The sequence below is a fragment of the Cornus florida genome, unplaced genomic scaffold (genome assembly GCF_030987335.1).
Source record: "Cornus florida cultivar Cherokee Brave unplaced genomic scaffold, ASM3098733v1 CherokeeBrave_3.0.0_Hap2_Chr11, whole genome shotgun sequence".
Classification (NCBI taxonomy): Eukaryota; Viridiplantae; Streptophyta; class Magnoliopsida; order Cornales; family Cornaceae; genus Cornus; species Cornus florida.
In genome coordinates this window covers 86324438-86342228 of record NW_026775581.1, presented here as the reverse complement: position 1 = coordinate 86342228, position 17791 = coordinate 86324438, and the positions used below count along the sequence as shown (strand labels likewise).

The 17791-nt window shown below is 33.7% G+C and overlaps 2 protein-coding genes across 2 annotated transcripts; one reads left to right on the top strand and one right to left on the bottom strand.

The window, feature by feature from the left end:
• The first annotated feature begins 482 nt into the window (after positions 1–482).
• On the top strand, positions 483–1622 carry LOC132284463 (abscisic acid receptor PYL1-like). Its single transcript, XM_059786572.1, has one exon. The coding sequence runs from the start codon at positions 535–537 to the stop codon at positions 1147–1149; it is 615 nt and encodes a 204-aa protein (XP_059642555.1). The 5' UTR covers positions 483–534; the 3' UTR covers positions 1150–1622.
• A 7322-nt stretch (positions 1623–8944) lies between these two features.
• LOC132283871 (protein HAIKU1-like) lies at positions 8945–10898 on the bottom strand. Its single transcript, XM_059785905.1, has one exon. It carries the CDS (start codon positions 10355–10357, stop codon positions 9413–9415), a length of 945 nt encoding a protein of 314 aa, XP_059641888.1. The 5' UTR covers positions 10358–10898; the 3' UTR covers positions 8945–9412.
• Positions 10899–17791: the final 6893 nt, after the last annotated feature.

Below are 17791 nucleotides of genomic sequence, written 5' to 3'. Positions count from 1 at the left end.
TTTCCACCACCAACACTTAGAATGATAATTATTATTTCATGTTTGCATTAGTGAATTGTCTCTATTGGTTGTACCTGTCGATGACACGGTGCAACCATTGTACCCTATAATTTTTCGAACTTACGTTGATCATCTACGGTTGGATTTTTAAGGCTTGGAAGTCTTTGGAAAACTTGACCGAAACATAACATAAAGTTGCTTGTTTGTTTATATTTTTATATCCTTAAATATATATATATATAGCCTATTTTGCAGCTCAGCCGGGCTAAGTTGTCCAGCAACAATAGCTGAGCCGTGGTGGCAGAACCCACCCGTCTTCACGACTTCTCGACACCTTTCCAACATCCCCAAATAACAATTTTATATTTCACATTCCACCCCATTATTTCATTATTATATTACAACATAAAAACAAAAACCCACCTCATTTTCCCAATTTTACCCTCGACTTTCTTTGTCTCCAACCCCCCCCCCCCATCTCTCTCTCTCTAGACTAGATTACTTGTTTCTCTCTCTACATCTGCACTAGCAGCAATGGAGAAAGGCGAGACCTCAATGTCCACCACCCATCACCTGACTCTCCCACGGGGCCTAACCCAAGACGAGTTCGCTGAGGTAAACCGGTTCATCACCGAGTTCCACACCTACCGAGTCGGCCAAGGCCAATGCGCTTCCCTACTCGCGCAACGAGTCCACGCGCCGCCCAACACGGTCTGGTCCGTCGTGCGCCGCTTCGACAAGCCCCAAACGTACAAGGACTTCGTCAAGAGTTGCACCGTGAGGGGAGACTCTAACATGACCGTGGGGTGCACGCGGGAAGTGAACGTCGTATCGGGGTTACCGGCTGAAACCAGTACCGAGAGGCTGGACATACTGGACGATGACCGGCACGTCACCGGGTTCAGTATCATAGGCGGTGAGCACAGGCTGAGGAATTACCGATCGGTGACCTCTGTGCACGGCATCGAGCGTGACGGGAGGATCTGGACCGTCGTATTGGAATCGTACGTCGTGGATGTGCCGGAAGGGAACACGGAGGATGAAACGCTTCTGTTTGCTGATACGGTTGTGAAGTTGAATCTACAGAGACTGGCGGCTGTCACCGAAGGTCTGGCACGTGATGGTGACCGCAAATCACAGGTGATGTGAATAATCCAAATACAAAATATAAAAGGTCGCAAAAATGAAAAATGAAATTGCGTTTTTTTCGGAGTTATTTGAGTATGGTTTATTTTCGTTTTTTTGGGTTATGTTTTATTGTTAAATTTTTAAAATACTGAAACATCCTTTGTTGACATGAAATGACGGGGTTGCATCTTATTCCTTGCATTTACCAGGCTTGGAATTGTTATGACGTTTAAGGGCATTTTGGCCAATGTACATGTACAGAAATGTTAATATACCATGGTGGTGTAATTTCAATTTTGTGATGAATTTTATTGTCTAAAATTAATGAATTTCTGCTTCTTCATAGTTTTTTTTTTATTTTATTTTTTAATCTTCAACATAAGACACAAAGGAAACTGCCTAAATTTGTAGCTATAAGAAAAGATAGGTTTATTATTTATTGATTATAGTGTATTCTTAAGACAGTATTGTTAAGTGTGTGTCTGTGTATGCACTCTCATAATTTTAAATTACTCCGTATTAGTTTTTGCCATAAACCTATTTGAGATAGGTGACTACCATAAAATATTTGATTGATTTAAATAAAAATAAATCTATGAATTATTACATAAATATTGAATAGCTTTTTATATTTGTATTCTAGTAACTAAAAATAAGGCAATGTGATATTTTAAAGCTATTAATTTTTATATAATATAATTATTAATGAAAAAACGAAGTATCATTGAGCTTGGGACTCCAATTTAGCTACAAAAATTGTAGAAAATCCAACTCACTTCCACAAACACAGTCAAACAATGATGTTCACAATTTTTGCTCGATTAAGTTTTCTTCAAAGTGTACAAAAAGTGACAGTACATTTTTTTAAAAGTTATACATTACATTATAACATATATAACTACGTACATGGCATACAGAGTCTGGTGCACATTGCTGGAAGAGAACTGAAATTAGAGAGTCATATGGTTCACTTGATTGGAATTTTATTTTTCTTTCAAAGAAGGAAAAATAAGTAAAAGTACTCTCTTATTTAATTTCATTTAATATATAAAGGAAAGCAAATATTGTTATAAGAGCTACATTATCCCGACAAAAGTGTTACACGTAGAATTTGTTTGGTTCAATTTACACTTCATTTTTCATGAACTGATTGATTCGACCGTTTACACTGATATTCATCGAATTCATTACACACAACTAAAAATACTTCCAGAAGAAGGAGCCTGCTGGTGTCCAAAAAAGAGCACGTGTTACTGTTACCAAAAAACAAAAGTTGCAGATTGCAGTAGCACTTTGGAGCAATTTCAGGTTAAGCGTTTCTAGGGCATGGCCTTTGTCCTTGCCCAATACACACAAATATTTAGTGTTTTAAAACATATTGAGGGTTCGTAGGTAGGGCCAGATGGTGCAAGTTTTGAGTCAGGGTTTGTGTGGAATTTCTAGGGGTTCTCAAAAGATGCCCATTTCTGGTAAGGTCTCTCAAACCCTCGTGTTCCATTTCCAGCAAAACTCCATTCCAAAGGCCTTTTTATTATTATTATTATTATTAATCTCCTTTCTATTCATAGAGAGCTAGGATTCTATGTTGTATAATTGCTCAATATATAGAGTTTAGATTGGGATCTGTGTGATCTATAATAATAATGAGCTGCTTTAGGCACTATCACGACTGTATATATATGTATACACGCAAATGATGCTATGCCTCAAAATGGTTTTTCCAAGATGATTAATTATTTTGAGATTAGGGAATTGTATGTTAGAGTTGGTAAAGGGGTACATTTTGGAATTGATAATGATGTCCTCTAATTAGTAGACATAGGAAAATGCTAAGTGACTTTACTATAATATCGGAGGAGTGTTGCGCGACTGTGCATTCGCAATCGCACATCTAATTAGTTGAAAAACCCAATTATAAAAGTTTTAATTAATTTATTTTTTCTATTTTTTGAAATCATAAAACTTTAAAATTTAAAACCAAATTATTCTTTTATATTTCTTTTTTTTTTTCTTTTTCTGTCCTACTTGTACTTATATATATGTATATATAATCTTCATTCTTCTTTATTTACCTACCTTATTCTTTCTATCTATTTTTTAATTGTTTTTAACTATATATATATATATATATATATATATATATATATATATATATATATATATGCTCACCATGTGAATGGTTTCTCACTGTTTCTTCTTCTTTAAATAAAGAGAAAGAAAAAAAAAAAATTATAAATTTATGTGAATTGATTTCTTCTTTCTTTCTTTTCAATTCTTTTATTATATATATATATATATATATATATATATATATATATATATATATAGCTAACTATACTGTTAATAGATTGGAAAACAATAATTCTCTTATCTCATATATTAACTAAAACTTAAATTTTATAATATTACTTTAATTAAAACTCAATCTCCTCAATATCATACCGTTATTTCAATTAAATTACATAAAATCTAATAAAAAATCCATCAAAGTGGAACGTGTGTATATATATATATATATATATATATATATATATATATATAAGACAAATGAACAAAAAAGAAAGAAAGAAAGAAAGTAAAGAATAAAGTATAGCCATATATATCCAATCAGGAAAGAAAGAGGAAAAAAAAAGAAGACAATTAAAATTAAATATATGTAACAAAGGAAAGAAGGAAGGTTATTAAGTATAAAGAAAGAAAAAATAATTTAAAAGGGTAATTTGGTCTTAAAGTTGAAGTTTTATAATTCCAAAAAAATAAGAAAGACACATTAATTATAACTTATTTTTCAGTTACTTGCGCGATTGTGTTTAACACTACTCTCACTAAGAGAGCCAACCAAGCATATTTATTTATGTACTAGTTGACAACAATTGCATGTACCATACCCCTACCCTTAAATGGTCCGTTACATAAAAAATAATTTAAAAGGGTAATTTGGTCTTAAAGTTGAAGTTTTATAATTCCAAAAAAATAAGAAAGACACATTAATTATAACTTATTTTTCAGTTACGTGCGCGACTGTGTTTAACATTCCTCTTATTAAAGGAGCCAACCAAGCGTATTTATTTATGTACTAGTTGACACCAATTGCATGTACCATACCCCTACCCTTAAATGGTCCGTTATATAAAAAATAATTTAAAAAGATAATTTGGTTTTAAAGTTGAAGTTTTATAATTTCAAAAAAATAAGAAAGACACATTAATTATAACTTATTTTTCAGTTACTTGCGCGACTGTATTTAACACTCCTCTCACTGAGGGAGCCAACCAAGCATATTTATTTATGTACTAGTTGACAACAATTGCATATACCATACCCCTACCCTTAAATGGTCCATTATATATCATTAGCTACGTATGAAGCCTAAGGGTATATGTCTTCTTATACTTGGACTACATACTTGAAGTCTTCTTTTTCTGATATGGGCTGCTTGGCCTATGCTTATCATTGGGGTATGTCCCAATTTTACTTTTACTTTATTTTTCCTTTTACGACATTCTCACTTATTTACTAAAGAAAAGAAAAAAAAAAAAAGAAAAAAAGAAAAAACAAAATTTACTATTTCATATTTTCATTCCACTTTATTTTAAGTCTTAACTTAGTTGATTCACGTATTATTATTTATTTCTTTATTAATTATATTCACGTTAACTTTGATTATCTTTAATTAATATTATTTTCAATATATATTATGTCACTTTTCTTAACCGACGCGCTTAAATGTCTACTTTTCCATTTCACCCATCAGGCCTTGATTCTATGATTAACCATAGAAAATTAATACTACTAGAAACCTATACATAAAAAAAAAAAAAAAAAAAAGAAAAAAAAAAGGGGGGGGGGGGGTGTTGCTTTGTATGACATTAATATTTTATTGAAGGAAAAAGTAAATGAAAATTTGAAGAAATAAGTTGAAATGTTAATTTATGGATGATTGAGATTGGATAAAAAGGAATAGTAGTGGGGGCTACTTGATCCTTGGAAGAAATGGCATTTGGTAAAAGGCTGCATGGTGGGTGATAAAAGCAAAAATATAATTGGAGTTGTGAATATGATTTGAATATCCAAAGGAATGGATTTGGTGGATGATAATGAGAGATTTATATGTAGTATATTGTAGGTGGATGGTCAAATAATGATGGATCAGGCATTGGAGGAAACGTAGCAATGATCTAGACCGGCGTGAAAAGCACAAACCAAGTTGCCAACTTGACAATTACTAATCAAACAAAATTTATGAGTGTGTACTATTTTTTTTACTTTTAGAGTGTCATCTCATTGAGTCGGTGGTTTACTCCACCGACGACTGCCGCCTTTTCTTTTCTGCAAATACCATGGGCCTATAAGAAAATTGGCCAGGGAACCAAAAAAGGTCCACCAAACCAAACATGGGCTTACTAGCGGCCCAACTCAAAATAGCATAACAAAACATTTACTCCAATCTAATTCAACTGACTTAAAACAACCTAAATTCTTGAATTTTGATTTAGTTTGCAGCAATAGAATCATGCTAATAGGTCTGTAAAAGAAAATTAAGGTGCTGTTTAATAAAACTGAAAATTAAGTACCGAAAATTTTAAGTACTGAAGTTTTTAAGTAGTAATTAAAAAAATAAATATTTTTTGATATTTTTTTTGAATTTTCAATGTTCCGCATTAAATGATAAGCGAGGTCCCAATCACTTAAAATTTTACCCCATTTTAAGTGATGCTTACCGTTTTCGGTAATATTCAAATTTCGTTATCAAACGCATTTAATTGAATAAACGCTTACTTAATCCATTCAGAATTAAGCGCTGGATTGGATAATCAAACAGCACCTAAGCTGCACTAATATGATTTGAAACTAAGAGCCCGTTTGGGATTGCTTTTCTACTATTTCAAAATATTTTTATCTTAAAAAATTATGTTTATATGTGTTTTGTAACAATTTTGTTTTCATTTTGTACCAAACATACTATTAATAGTCAAACAAAATTATCACATAAAGCTACACGATCAGAAACAACCTCAACTATCAAAGTCAAGCAATTTCAGTTGTGCAACTTTAAAACCAAAGTCAAAATACAAAAACCTTGCTTGTGGAGAATTATAGAGGACAGATAATAGTTTGGTTAAACTCAATTAAATGTATTATTCAGGCAAAGGGGCCGATAGTGGTGGCGACAGATAGATCCACCACCACTTTTGCGGTGGTTTCTCGACAAGTTGTAACATTTTTATCTGCAACTCATTCTTTCATCGGTAAATAAGAGTTTCCGGCAACAGGAACCGTACAAACTTGACTGCTACTAGACAGGTAGTGAGGATACCAAAAATGACCTGGGCCAGAAATGATCTAGATTACTAATAGAGGGTCGGGCAAGAGCAACCGCTCTAGACCGAGTTTTCCCTAGTCAGGCCCAAGACCGGAAAATCACGTTGGAAGCCCAATTCAGATAAAAGGAATTGAGTCAATAACCAGGAAGAGCCCAAAAGAACAGTCTAGTGTAAGGAGTTAGTTAGGAAGCTTCTAGAATATCTATAACAGTCTATAAATTAACTAAAAAATAGAGAGAAAATGGGTTAAAAAATATTTGAAGTGTAGAATTATTCTTTTCTAAATTGAGAGCATTTTTCTTGCATCTTCAGGTAGTAAGCTATTAAACTTTAACAACCTCAATGCAACTCCTTGATCGTGAATAAACCAATTGAATCTCAACAAACGTGTTAGATTGCTGAATTTTTACCAATCAGAGTTGGGTTATGCGTGTATAGATATTTTGGCTATGTAAACAGGTATGAAAAGAAGATTACAAGTCTCATAGAGGGCATAATAGTCTTTAACATTTTTAGTCATATTTTAATACTGAAATTAAAAAATCTCTTTAACAACGTGAATAAGATTCTAAAGAGGTGAAATTAAAAAATCTCTTTAACAACGTGAATAAGATTCTAAAGAGGAGGCCAAGACAAGGAGAACAAGCTAGCTGTCAACCAAGTTTCTAAAAATACATCAAACAGATCATGCTGACCGTGTAAACTAAAGAGAGTATTTTGAGTACATGTTTAGATATATACCCATATAAATTAGATGTAAGCAATTACTGTCAATTCGATCATTTTCTTTCCCCGACTATATAGCCAAAAAAAACCTATTTAGCAATTTGCCACACAATGCAGGAAATCCATTTATAAAATTGACAGTATAAATTCAACAAATCAACTCATGAAGCAAATGGGCATAAACTATATGCCCATGGCAGACCAAGAGCACCACAAGGAATAAAGAGGAGTGTGCATGCAAGATGTAGATGATCAACTCTAAATACGCGTAGTTAAAACGTCTATTTAGAGAATTAGAGATACACCACTGCTTAAGTTCATCCTTACAGAGGATCAGTTTTTTTCTCAGGCAGAATTGTGCAGAAGCATTAGGGTTGGAGTGCCAAACCTTACCCACAAATTCATGAAAACCAGCTACTTCAGTCCATGACGCATCAAAATGGAACTACTTAAATATAACCCAAGTGCCAAAAGAACTCCTTCAAATAAATAAACAAAACAATCCTCGCTATAAATAGAAGGTTTACACGATATAGTTTTATGGGGTTCATGATTTTAGCTCATCCGCACTTAAAACCAACTCGTAATCATACAGCAGAAGGCATGAACATGGGATAACAATAAAGGAATGAATTTAAGAAACTCCACTATGCATTTGAGATTACAACAACTTAATTGTAACATGGGATGACAGTAAAGGAAAGAACTCAACATGTAAGAGAGCATAGACCCCAAAGAACTTTCACAATGATGCATGGATTACGGACACAAATGAAGGAAAGAAGGAATGATCACCAATGCTTCATCAAAAAACAATATAGGATGATAATTACATTTTGAATCAAAATTCACTCAAAAATGGAAAATTTCAGATTGATAACCAAACTCCCTAAATAATTAATTATACTTATTTAAGTTGCAGAATTCTTCATCCTAACAGACTAAGTATCAAAAATGGAAAAAGGGGGGGAGAGAAAAATATATAGAGAAATTTTTGTAGCCTTGAAATGATTGTCAACACCAATCATTTCCAATCATCATATTAATAAAATAACAAGATCCACAGACCCTTCTACTCCTTGTTAGTACTTGTAGAGGATTGTCATCCAAGAAGATGGTAACTGTCAGATATAATTAAAGCGTATCGTTGTACCTGGAAGGTATTGTCAAAAGAAAGTGTAGACAATGCATGCTCCCGAAGAAGACTGGCCACCCACCACACAACGCTTATCACACTAGTTTCCTCAGGAAAGGTCCGGATTGCTAAAGATTTTCAAACCCTTGATAAGTTTTGCTATAGTGTGTCAAAATTATACAGTGGAAGGCAACAAGAAATTTAATAGAGTAAGCCAGGTTGTATCTGTCCACATCTTCAGACACTTTTGGAAAATATATATACACAAATTTAGAAGAAATTTCATTCGTTCTAAATTTTTCCTTTTTCAACCACTAAAATGTACATTACAATTTCTCCTAAATTCCAGCCTTGATTTCTCTGTAATAAGACAATATGTAAAAGTGTAACACTAAAGATAGGAAAAGAATAAAATTAAAGGATCAACTGCATACCGTTCTATATGTACATCACAGATATTACATTGACAATGCAGATCTTGTGTACTTTATACCTTATCAAAAAAAAAAAAAAGACAATGCAGATATTGTGTTAAAATAAAGATGGCTAAACAATTAAAAACCTTCATTGTGCATAACATACACAATAAGCATAAAATCAGAAACTTAAAATTCCTTCCAAGAGCAAGCCATTTGAAGAATTATTTAAATTGAACTGATTAAAATTTCATCCACAATATTACAATAAAACAAAACAAATCAAAAATAAAAATACAAAAAAATAAAACCCTCCAGTGGGTAACCTACATATTGAATTTTAGTGTCTGTAATCCTACCTCCTTTCATGTTACGACTTTGTCCACTTGTCCAGATGAGTTCTCCAATCTTCACTAAATCACCTAGTAAAACTTGTTCCATAAAATGAGCAGATTGCAGCTGCTACAGAATTCACATTCCAAAACAAGCCTTGATATTGTTATAAACAAAAGAAAAACAGTGAAAAATAAAACTACATACTCCCAAGAGGCCCTAACACTGCCAGTATACATTACATTTTCACAAGCGAAGGTCCCTTGTGAAGATTACAAGTCAACATGAAGAATGTACTTCCCGAGGATCAAGCATGGGACCACCTATAGTCAACAGCTTTCTGTCTACATCTAGTGATCCCTCCATCTTGGACTTGTAATGGGGAAAAATCCTGAAGGAGAAAATGGAAATCCACCGCCAGGAGAAGGCAGAGGTTGAGGCCCAGGACCCAAGATCCCCGACTGGGCCATTGGAGAGAAAGAAAAATTTGGTGTCAGTGGTGGAGGAAACTGATAACCAGGAGAAAGCAATGCATAAGGTGATCGCGGAGATAACAAATTCAAGAAACCGCTAGGCGATGGCAAAAGGTACTGAGAAGTAGGAGATGGTAAAAGTGGAGGAGGACCATTCATTCGTGGTGATGGGAGAGGCGGCACAGGTGGGTTAGGAAGTAAACCGGGTGACAGTGGCTGAGCTTGAATTTGACCTGGAGCTTGAGATTGTGGCTGATGTTGAGGATGAGGATGAGGATGATGAGGATGAGGTTGAGCTGGGGTATGTCTTGGCCCTGAATCCATAATTGAATTTTGAAGATAACGCATGTAAGCTGAGATAGGAGACTCAGCTGTGTTAGGCCAAGCTGAATCACCGGGAGTCATCGGCAGCAACATTGTAGGGGAAGGTTGATTAAATTGAGCAGGTCTAGCAAAGTTATTACTGTAAGGAACAGCTGCTGTGTGGGGAGGTGGGGCCTGAGCTGGAACAGGCATGTGAATGGGAATCTGGGGTCGGTTTATGGGTGTTAATGGTGGAGGACGGATCTTCTGCAAACGCATACTTGGGGGTTTAGGCGGGTTGTGGAGAGGTCTAGGCAAAGGTTCTTGTGACGGAGAACCCGTCAGCTGCTGAACCATATTTCGAAAATCATTCTTGTTAATGTTGTACACCTTAGGCTGAGGCTGCTGCCTAGTGTTATTATTGACAAAATTGGGCTGGTGCAACGGACTCTTCCTTATATTTTTCCCCATCTTGTTCACACCCAAATGGTCATTTTGCCTGTTCCTCGAGTTATCCATTTCAGCAAACAACTTAACCTAGCTCCAACAATGCAAACTCAAAAAATTTCCCCCAAACTACACAAATTTAAACCATTCTAAAGCTTCAAACAATACCCAGAACTTCCAATTTGATGTTAAAACACCAAGAGGATCAAAACATTGATTTTATCAAGCTCGTCTAAATCACCAAAATGAAATCCTAGAATTGAAAGTAGCGAAGCAGAAAGCATACCCTTTCTTTGCTCAGTGAAGCCTCAAAACCCAAGATCAAATCAGCTAAAGTAATGTCACAGATTCGAAACTCGAACTCGTGTATGAACAGAGCATAATATAAATCTCAAAGACAATATTAAGATATAAATATCTCTGTCTAAATTCAAGAATCAACGACCTAAGCTGATATTTGGGTACTCGATTTCGCAATAGAAATTCAGAACAAAACCTTAAAGTTTTTCACTTTCTCTCTAGAAAAGTAAACAGCAAGAGAGAGAAATGATAGAAATCAAATGAAATAAGAAAACAAAAGAGAAGGCAAAAGGGTTAGAAGATTACTAGGAACTTGACTTGCGCGAGTGGGAGACGATGAACAGAGTCCATGTGGATCTTTCTCTCTCTAAAAGGACTTGAAATTTGGGGAGCGGAGAAGGAGGATGACGACGGAGGAAAGACGAAACCCTAACTTGGATCACCGCTAACGCGAGCTTCGGTCAACGTTGAAATGAATGGTTAGGTGCGCTGCGCTGCGCTGGCTGGGTGGGCCAGTGTTGAATCGGAGAGAGAGAGAGAGAGAGAGAGAGAGAGTGAGTGTGTGTGTGTGTGAGAGAGAAAGAGATGCAGAGTCAAATAATACGAAATTAGAGGCGACTGTCATTGTCTGCGACGTTAGAAATTCAAACTTTCAAAGGTAAAATATTAATCCTCTGCAGGAGAAATTAAAATTTTGAGTAATGTTACTATACTATTTGTTTTGATTTTTTTTTTAATATATATATAAATAAAAAAACATATTTTGAAAGAAAAATAATAATAATAATAATAGTGCGCAAGTTACATTATTACCAGAAGTCAATACTAAATTGATTTCCCTGTAAAAAAATTCAGCTCAAAATCACACTAAATAAAATTATACATAACTAGATTTGCATCTCGGTACAAAATCATGATAAAGGCATAAAGCTTCAAAATAAAATTTTCTTGATGAATAAAAATTAATTTACTACATTGGCATTGACCCCTGATAACGTTACTTTAAATTTTTAAGTCATTAAAACTTTTGACTGATATATTATATTAATATATACAGATAATTTTTTCTTGTAAGCAAGATGACAGTAGTCTTAATGACTTTAAATGAAAATTTATTAAATTAAAGTAAAATTGAATCTTATATGAATTTTCAAAATCTCATTAAGAATATTACTTTCTTTTACACTATATTTTCTTTCTTTGATTTCAACCCATCTTACATATAATTAAATATATATATATATATTACTTTTAAATACCTTTCATGGTTGGTTAACTATTAATCATATGTGACACAATAAAACTAAGGATACATTTGACATTTAGTATTATTATGTATATATTATGAGGTATTCAAGTCCATATGTACGTCCATACATCATCATTCTTATCAGTTTAGCAGAATCCATATATAGATTTTGTGCGGGTTAATTTGATCTTATGCAGGATTAGGTGTGTGAAGACACTTTATGTATGTAGTTTTGAAACTGTTGCTTTGATGATAACTTGACATTTGGTCATTTTAGTTGTTGCTCTTCTCACTTGGTGGTTTCCATTCTAAAGCGGTGGCTTTTTCTTAACAAATTTAGAATTATTCTTCATTTTTCTTATTTTGCTTCATGATTTGTATGTCTTTATCTGACTTAGCTTATCTGTACTGTCACTTTGAAAAGCACAGAGGCCAAGCCAAAGTGGCAGTACAGATAAGCCAAGCCAGATAAAGGCATACAAATCATGAAGCAAAACAAGAAAAATGAAGAACAGGTTCCAGATTTGTTAAGAAAGAGCCATTGTTCTTGTAAGACCTTGTCATTGTTCTTCCTTTCCTTTCTTAAATTTTACGAATGAATTTTTTCCATTAAATTTTCTTTTTTGAGTTCGGTTACTCATCACTTAGTGTCGTCTCGAGTGCTCGGAGATGGTTTCCGAGACTCTTTCCTTTGAATTAATAACTTATTTTAAGGATCGAGTCATTTTTACATTTTCATTTTTTGAACACTATTTACTTTTCGTCTTTTTCCAATTTGTCACTTTGTTGGCACAACCTCACTTTTCATATTCGGAGTTGAGTTTTGACTTCCCGAGTTTTCATTTCAGTTGATTTCCTCGAAACGAGTAGCTTTACTTTTAGAGAAAAGCTCGCCGGTTGTTTTTTTCTCCCGTAGAGGCGTGGATGAAAGGATTCTTTCGAAACATTGATATTTCTTGGGGTATTTTTCATAAATATTTTTTGGAGATATTTTGATTAGGGGTTTTTAAAAAAAAAGAAGATATTTTCATTCTAGGCAGTTTTGCAGTTATCCCTTTTTGTAGGGGTCATTGTGCAATTAACAAAAGTTATTGCAAAATGCCTCGTTTTGAGCCTAGATCCTCGTATGGGATTCATTTTCACTTTTCGTTGAGTCGTGTACTTTAGAATTTCTTCACGGTCGTTTTTCCCAATTTTAGGGTTTTCGGCCCCTATTACCGCTGAACTTGTTTGGGCATATTTTTCTGTACGGGACTCGATTTTCGACGCTGTTTCTTCCGTTGTTCATTTTTTTTCATTACTAGGAACTTGACTTGCGCGAGTGGGAGATGATGAACAGAGTCCATGTGGATCTTTCTCTCTCTAAAAGGACTTGAAATTTGGGGAGCGGAGAAGGAGGATGACGACGGAGGAAAGACGAAACCCTAACTTGGATCACCGCTAACGCGAGCTTCGTTCAACGTTGAAATGAATGGTTAGGTGCGCTGCGCTGCGCTGGCTGGGTGGGCCAGTGTTGAATCGGAGAGAGAGAGAAAGAGAGAGAGTGAGTGTGTGTGTGTGAGAGAGAGAAAGAGATGCAGAGTCAAATAATACGAAATTAGAGGCGACTGTCATTGTCTGCGACGTTAGAAATTCAAACTTTCAAAGGTAAAATATTAATCCTCTGCAGGAGAAATTAAAATTTTGAGTAATGTTACTATACTATTTGTTTTGATTTTTTTTTAATATATATATAAATAAAAAAACATATTTTGAAAGAAAAATAATAATAATAATAATAGTGCGCAAGTTACATTATTACCAGAAGTCAATACTAAATTGATTTCCCTGTAAAAAAATTCAGCTCAAAATCACACTAAATAAAATTATACATAACTAGATTTGCATCTCGGTACAAAATCATGATAAAGGCATAAAGCTTCAAAATAAAATTTTCTTGATGAATAAAAATTAATTTACTACATTGGCATTGACCTCCTGATATCGTTTCTTTAAATTTTTAAGTCATTAAAACTTTTGACTGATATATTATATTAATATATACAGATAATTTTTTCTTGTAAGCAAGATGACAGTAGTCTTAATGACTTTAAATGAAAATTTATTAAATTAAAGTAAAACTGAATCTTATATGAATTTTCGAAATCTCATTAAGAATATTACTTTCTTTTACACTATATTTTCTTTCTTTGATTTCAACCCATCTTACATATAATTAAATATATATATATATATATATATATATTACTTTCAAATACCTTTCATGGTTGGTTAACTATTAATCATATGTGACACAATAAAACTAAGGATACATTTGACATTTAGTATTATTATGTATATATTATGAGGTATTCAAGTCCATATGTACGTCCATACATCATCATTCTTATCAGTTTAGCAGAATCCATATATAGATTTTGTGCGGGTTAATTTGATCTTATGCAGGATTAGGTGTGTGAAGACACTTTATGTATGTAGTTTTGAAACTGTTGCTTTGACGATAGCTTGACATTTGGTCATTTTAGTTGCTGCTCTTCTCACTTGGTGGTTTCCATTCTAAAGCGGTGGCTTTTTCTCAACAAATTTAGAACTTATTCTTCATTTTTCTTATTTTGCTTCATGATTTGTATGTCTTTATCTGACTTAGCTTATTTGTACTGTCACTTTGAAAGGCACAGAGGCCAAGCCAAAGTGGCAGTACAGATAAGCCAAGCCAGATAAAGGCATACAAATCATGAAGCAAAATAAGAAAAATGAAGAACAGGTTCCAGATTTGTTAAGAAAGAGCCATTGTTCTTGTAAGACCTTGTCATTGTTCTTCCTTTCCTTTCTTAAATTTTACGAATGAATTTTTTCCATTAAATTTTCTTTTTTGAGTTCGGTTACCCATCACTTAGTGTCGTCTTGAGTGCTCGGAGATGGTTTCCGAGACTCTTTCCTTTGAATTAATAACTTATTTTAAGGATCGAGTCATTTTTACATTTTCATTTTTTAAACACTATTCACTTTTCGTCTTTTTCTCATTTGTCACTTTGTTGGCACAACCTCACTTTTCATATTCGAAGTTGAGTTTTGACTTCCCGAGTTTTCATTTCAGTTGATTTCCTCGAAACGAGTAGCTTTACTTTTAGAGAAAAGCTCGCCGGTTGTTTTTTTTCTCCCGCAGAGGCGTGGATGAAAGGATTCTTTCGAAACATTGATATTTCTTGGGGTATTTTTCATAAATATTTTTTGGAGATATTTTGATTAGGGGTTTTTTTTTAAAAAAAAAGATATTTTCATTCTAGGCAGTTTTGCAGTTATCCCTTTTTGTAGGGGTCATTGTGCAATTAACAAAAGTTATTGCAAAATGCCTCGTTTTGAGCCTAGATCCTCGTATGGGATTCATTTTCACTTTTCGTTGAGTCGTGTACTTTAGAATTTCTTCACGGTCGTTTTTCCCAGTTTTAGGGTTTTCGGCCCCTGTTACCGCTGAACTTGTTTGGGGCATATCTTTCTGTACGGGACTCGATTTTCGACGCTGTTTCTTCCGTTGTTCATTTTTTTTCATTTCGGTTCTTTTTTGTTCACGGTGTTTTATCGTTTGAGCACGTCTACGCAAATTCTACTTTTTCGAACCCGACGAGCACTACTGAAGATCATATTCTAAACTCTTCCATGGCTATCACCCTTTTTTCCCCAAATCAACCTTCTTCCCTTAAGCAAAATGCATAGTGCCTTAGTGTTTATCGTAGGCCTTAGTGAGGCGATTTTTTCCCACTTATTAGAATCCATTTTCCGACCACTTTTGAGTTCGGGTTTGAATTTTGGTAATACCTTAAAGGTGATTGTTGTTTCCTTCGTAATCCCCGACAAAACCCCGAAGTATCGTCGAATTCGGAGCGGTTTCCTTTTGATGGGGATTTGAGATTTCATCTCAAAGTGAGGTAGGGAATGTCTTAGGCTTACATAATTGTTGTATTGATTGTTTTATAAACTTATATAACTTGTATGCATGCTTAAGTATTTTATCTAGAACTTAATTTAATTATTTTCTTTGTATGAGATTTAATTCTCATGGTTGTATATAACTTGGAATTAAATTGTGGTATGCTATTAAATTAAACCTTTATATGTTCATTAACATATATTAAATTGGGAGGATTTGAATAAGTATTACAACTTTTATTTAATCTTTCACTTGTATGAAAATTTAATTCATATGGTTGTAACTAGTATGGAATCAATTTGAAATGTGATATTAAATTAGGCCTTGGTATGTTTTTTAACACACGTGAACTTGAGAATATTCGGAGTTATTTTAAAATTTAGAGAAAATTAATTAATTCGGTTAATTAATTTTATTTTAAGTGTTCTACTTACTTAATTGGATTTTTAACTAGATATTGTTTATGAACTTGGCAAGTTCTATTATATACATTAATTTGAAAATAATTGAATAGGTTTTGAGATTTTTATTTAATTATTTTCCTTGTATGGAATTTAATTCACATGGTTGTAACTTGGAATGAACTTACAATGTGATATTAATGTAATGACCTTAAAATGATACTAATTAAAAATTTAAAAAATTCGGCATGACCTTTACTAAAAAGGGTTCTACGACAACCTGCTTAAATGCATGAAAATGCAATGGCCCCTTTTGGGCTTTCAAATTTTATATAATATGTCCCAACACACAATGCAAATAATATAAAACATTCTCAAAATAACAATATCAACAACCTCCTCAAAATAGCCCATCATCACCATCCCATTCATCTAGAACAAAGGAGTACTGTCATATACATAGTCCCATGCTCACATACTAGAATTTTACTCCAATTACATCAACTTACAGTCTATGAAGCAAAATTACAATAACAAGAGTTCATAAGTCTCTATACCGAATATAACAAATTAAGGTTTTACAAAAAATTATGGGACTAGATACAAAAATAACAAAATGATCCTCTAATCCAAATTAGGCCTGTGGTGGAACGTCATCCGCCACTTCTTTCCCATGTCCTGAAAAATGTTAAATAATAGGGTGAGCATAAAGCTCAGTAGGTGGTGCCTAAGACACACCTCTTGTGACCCCGTGAATCCAAACAATGAATAGAAATATAAAAAACGGGATCATGCTATGCCGGGAGAAAATACAACAATTACAAGGCCAAAATGGACAATGTGATGCTATAGAATGCTATGACATGCTATGTCGCTCCCCATTTTCAAAATTTCTTCCATTTTTTCACTTTTCAAACCGTTAATGTAACCCGTCCCTCGGTGACCCCTTGGTGACACGAGAGAAGGATTGGTTACTGTTCCTAACCCTTGGTAACCACGCGACGTCATCTGGGGCCCAGATAGCTCAACCATGCTAGAGCGATTTTCCTAATTCACTTTAGGCTACATTAACGTCACGGACCCTAAGTACCCCCTTGGCGTCTGGGTTTTTCACAAAACTCTTTAATCAAAATTTTATTCCAAGAATTCCCCTTTTTCATTTCAAAATAATTTTCCCCTTTCCATGCCCAATGTTATGCATGAATATCACATGCTTTGCCAATACTATGAAAATTAAGAATTTATACTACACAAATTAACATGTTTTCTTATAACTATTTCCAACAAGTTAATAAACACCATAAGCATGCAAATTTAATACTTAGACATGTTTTACAACATAGAAATTTCTAAAATTATATATCATGCTTTCTAATCACCAAACTATCACTAAAGGCACAAATGGCTTAAATTAATCAACAATTAACATGCTTCATAAGAATTTTTTTTTTTTTTTCACATTTTATTATCACATAAACATAACAATTTAATACCATGAACATGAAAATTCATCAATTAAGCATGCTTTCATTATCATATATCACATGAAACATAGCCACACCTTTTCGCATAGCAAGTAAGTAAAATTTACATGTAATTTCACAATTTAAGCATGCTAAAACACAAAT

Bases quoted from the DNA above. Each gene is read 5' to 3' on its own strand.
- LOC132284463 (XM_059786572.1), top strand. From the start codon at position 535: ATGGAGAAAGGCGAGACCTCAATGTCCACCACCCATCACCTGACTCTC.
- LOC132283871 (XM_059785905.1), bottom strand. From the start codon at position 10,357: ATGGATAACTCGAGGAACAGGCAAAATGACCATTTGGGTGTGAACAAG.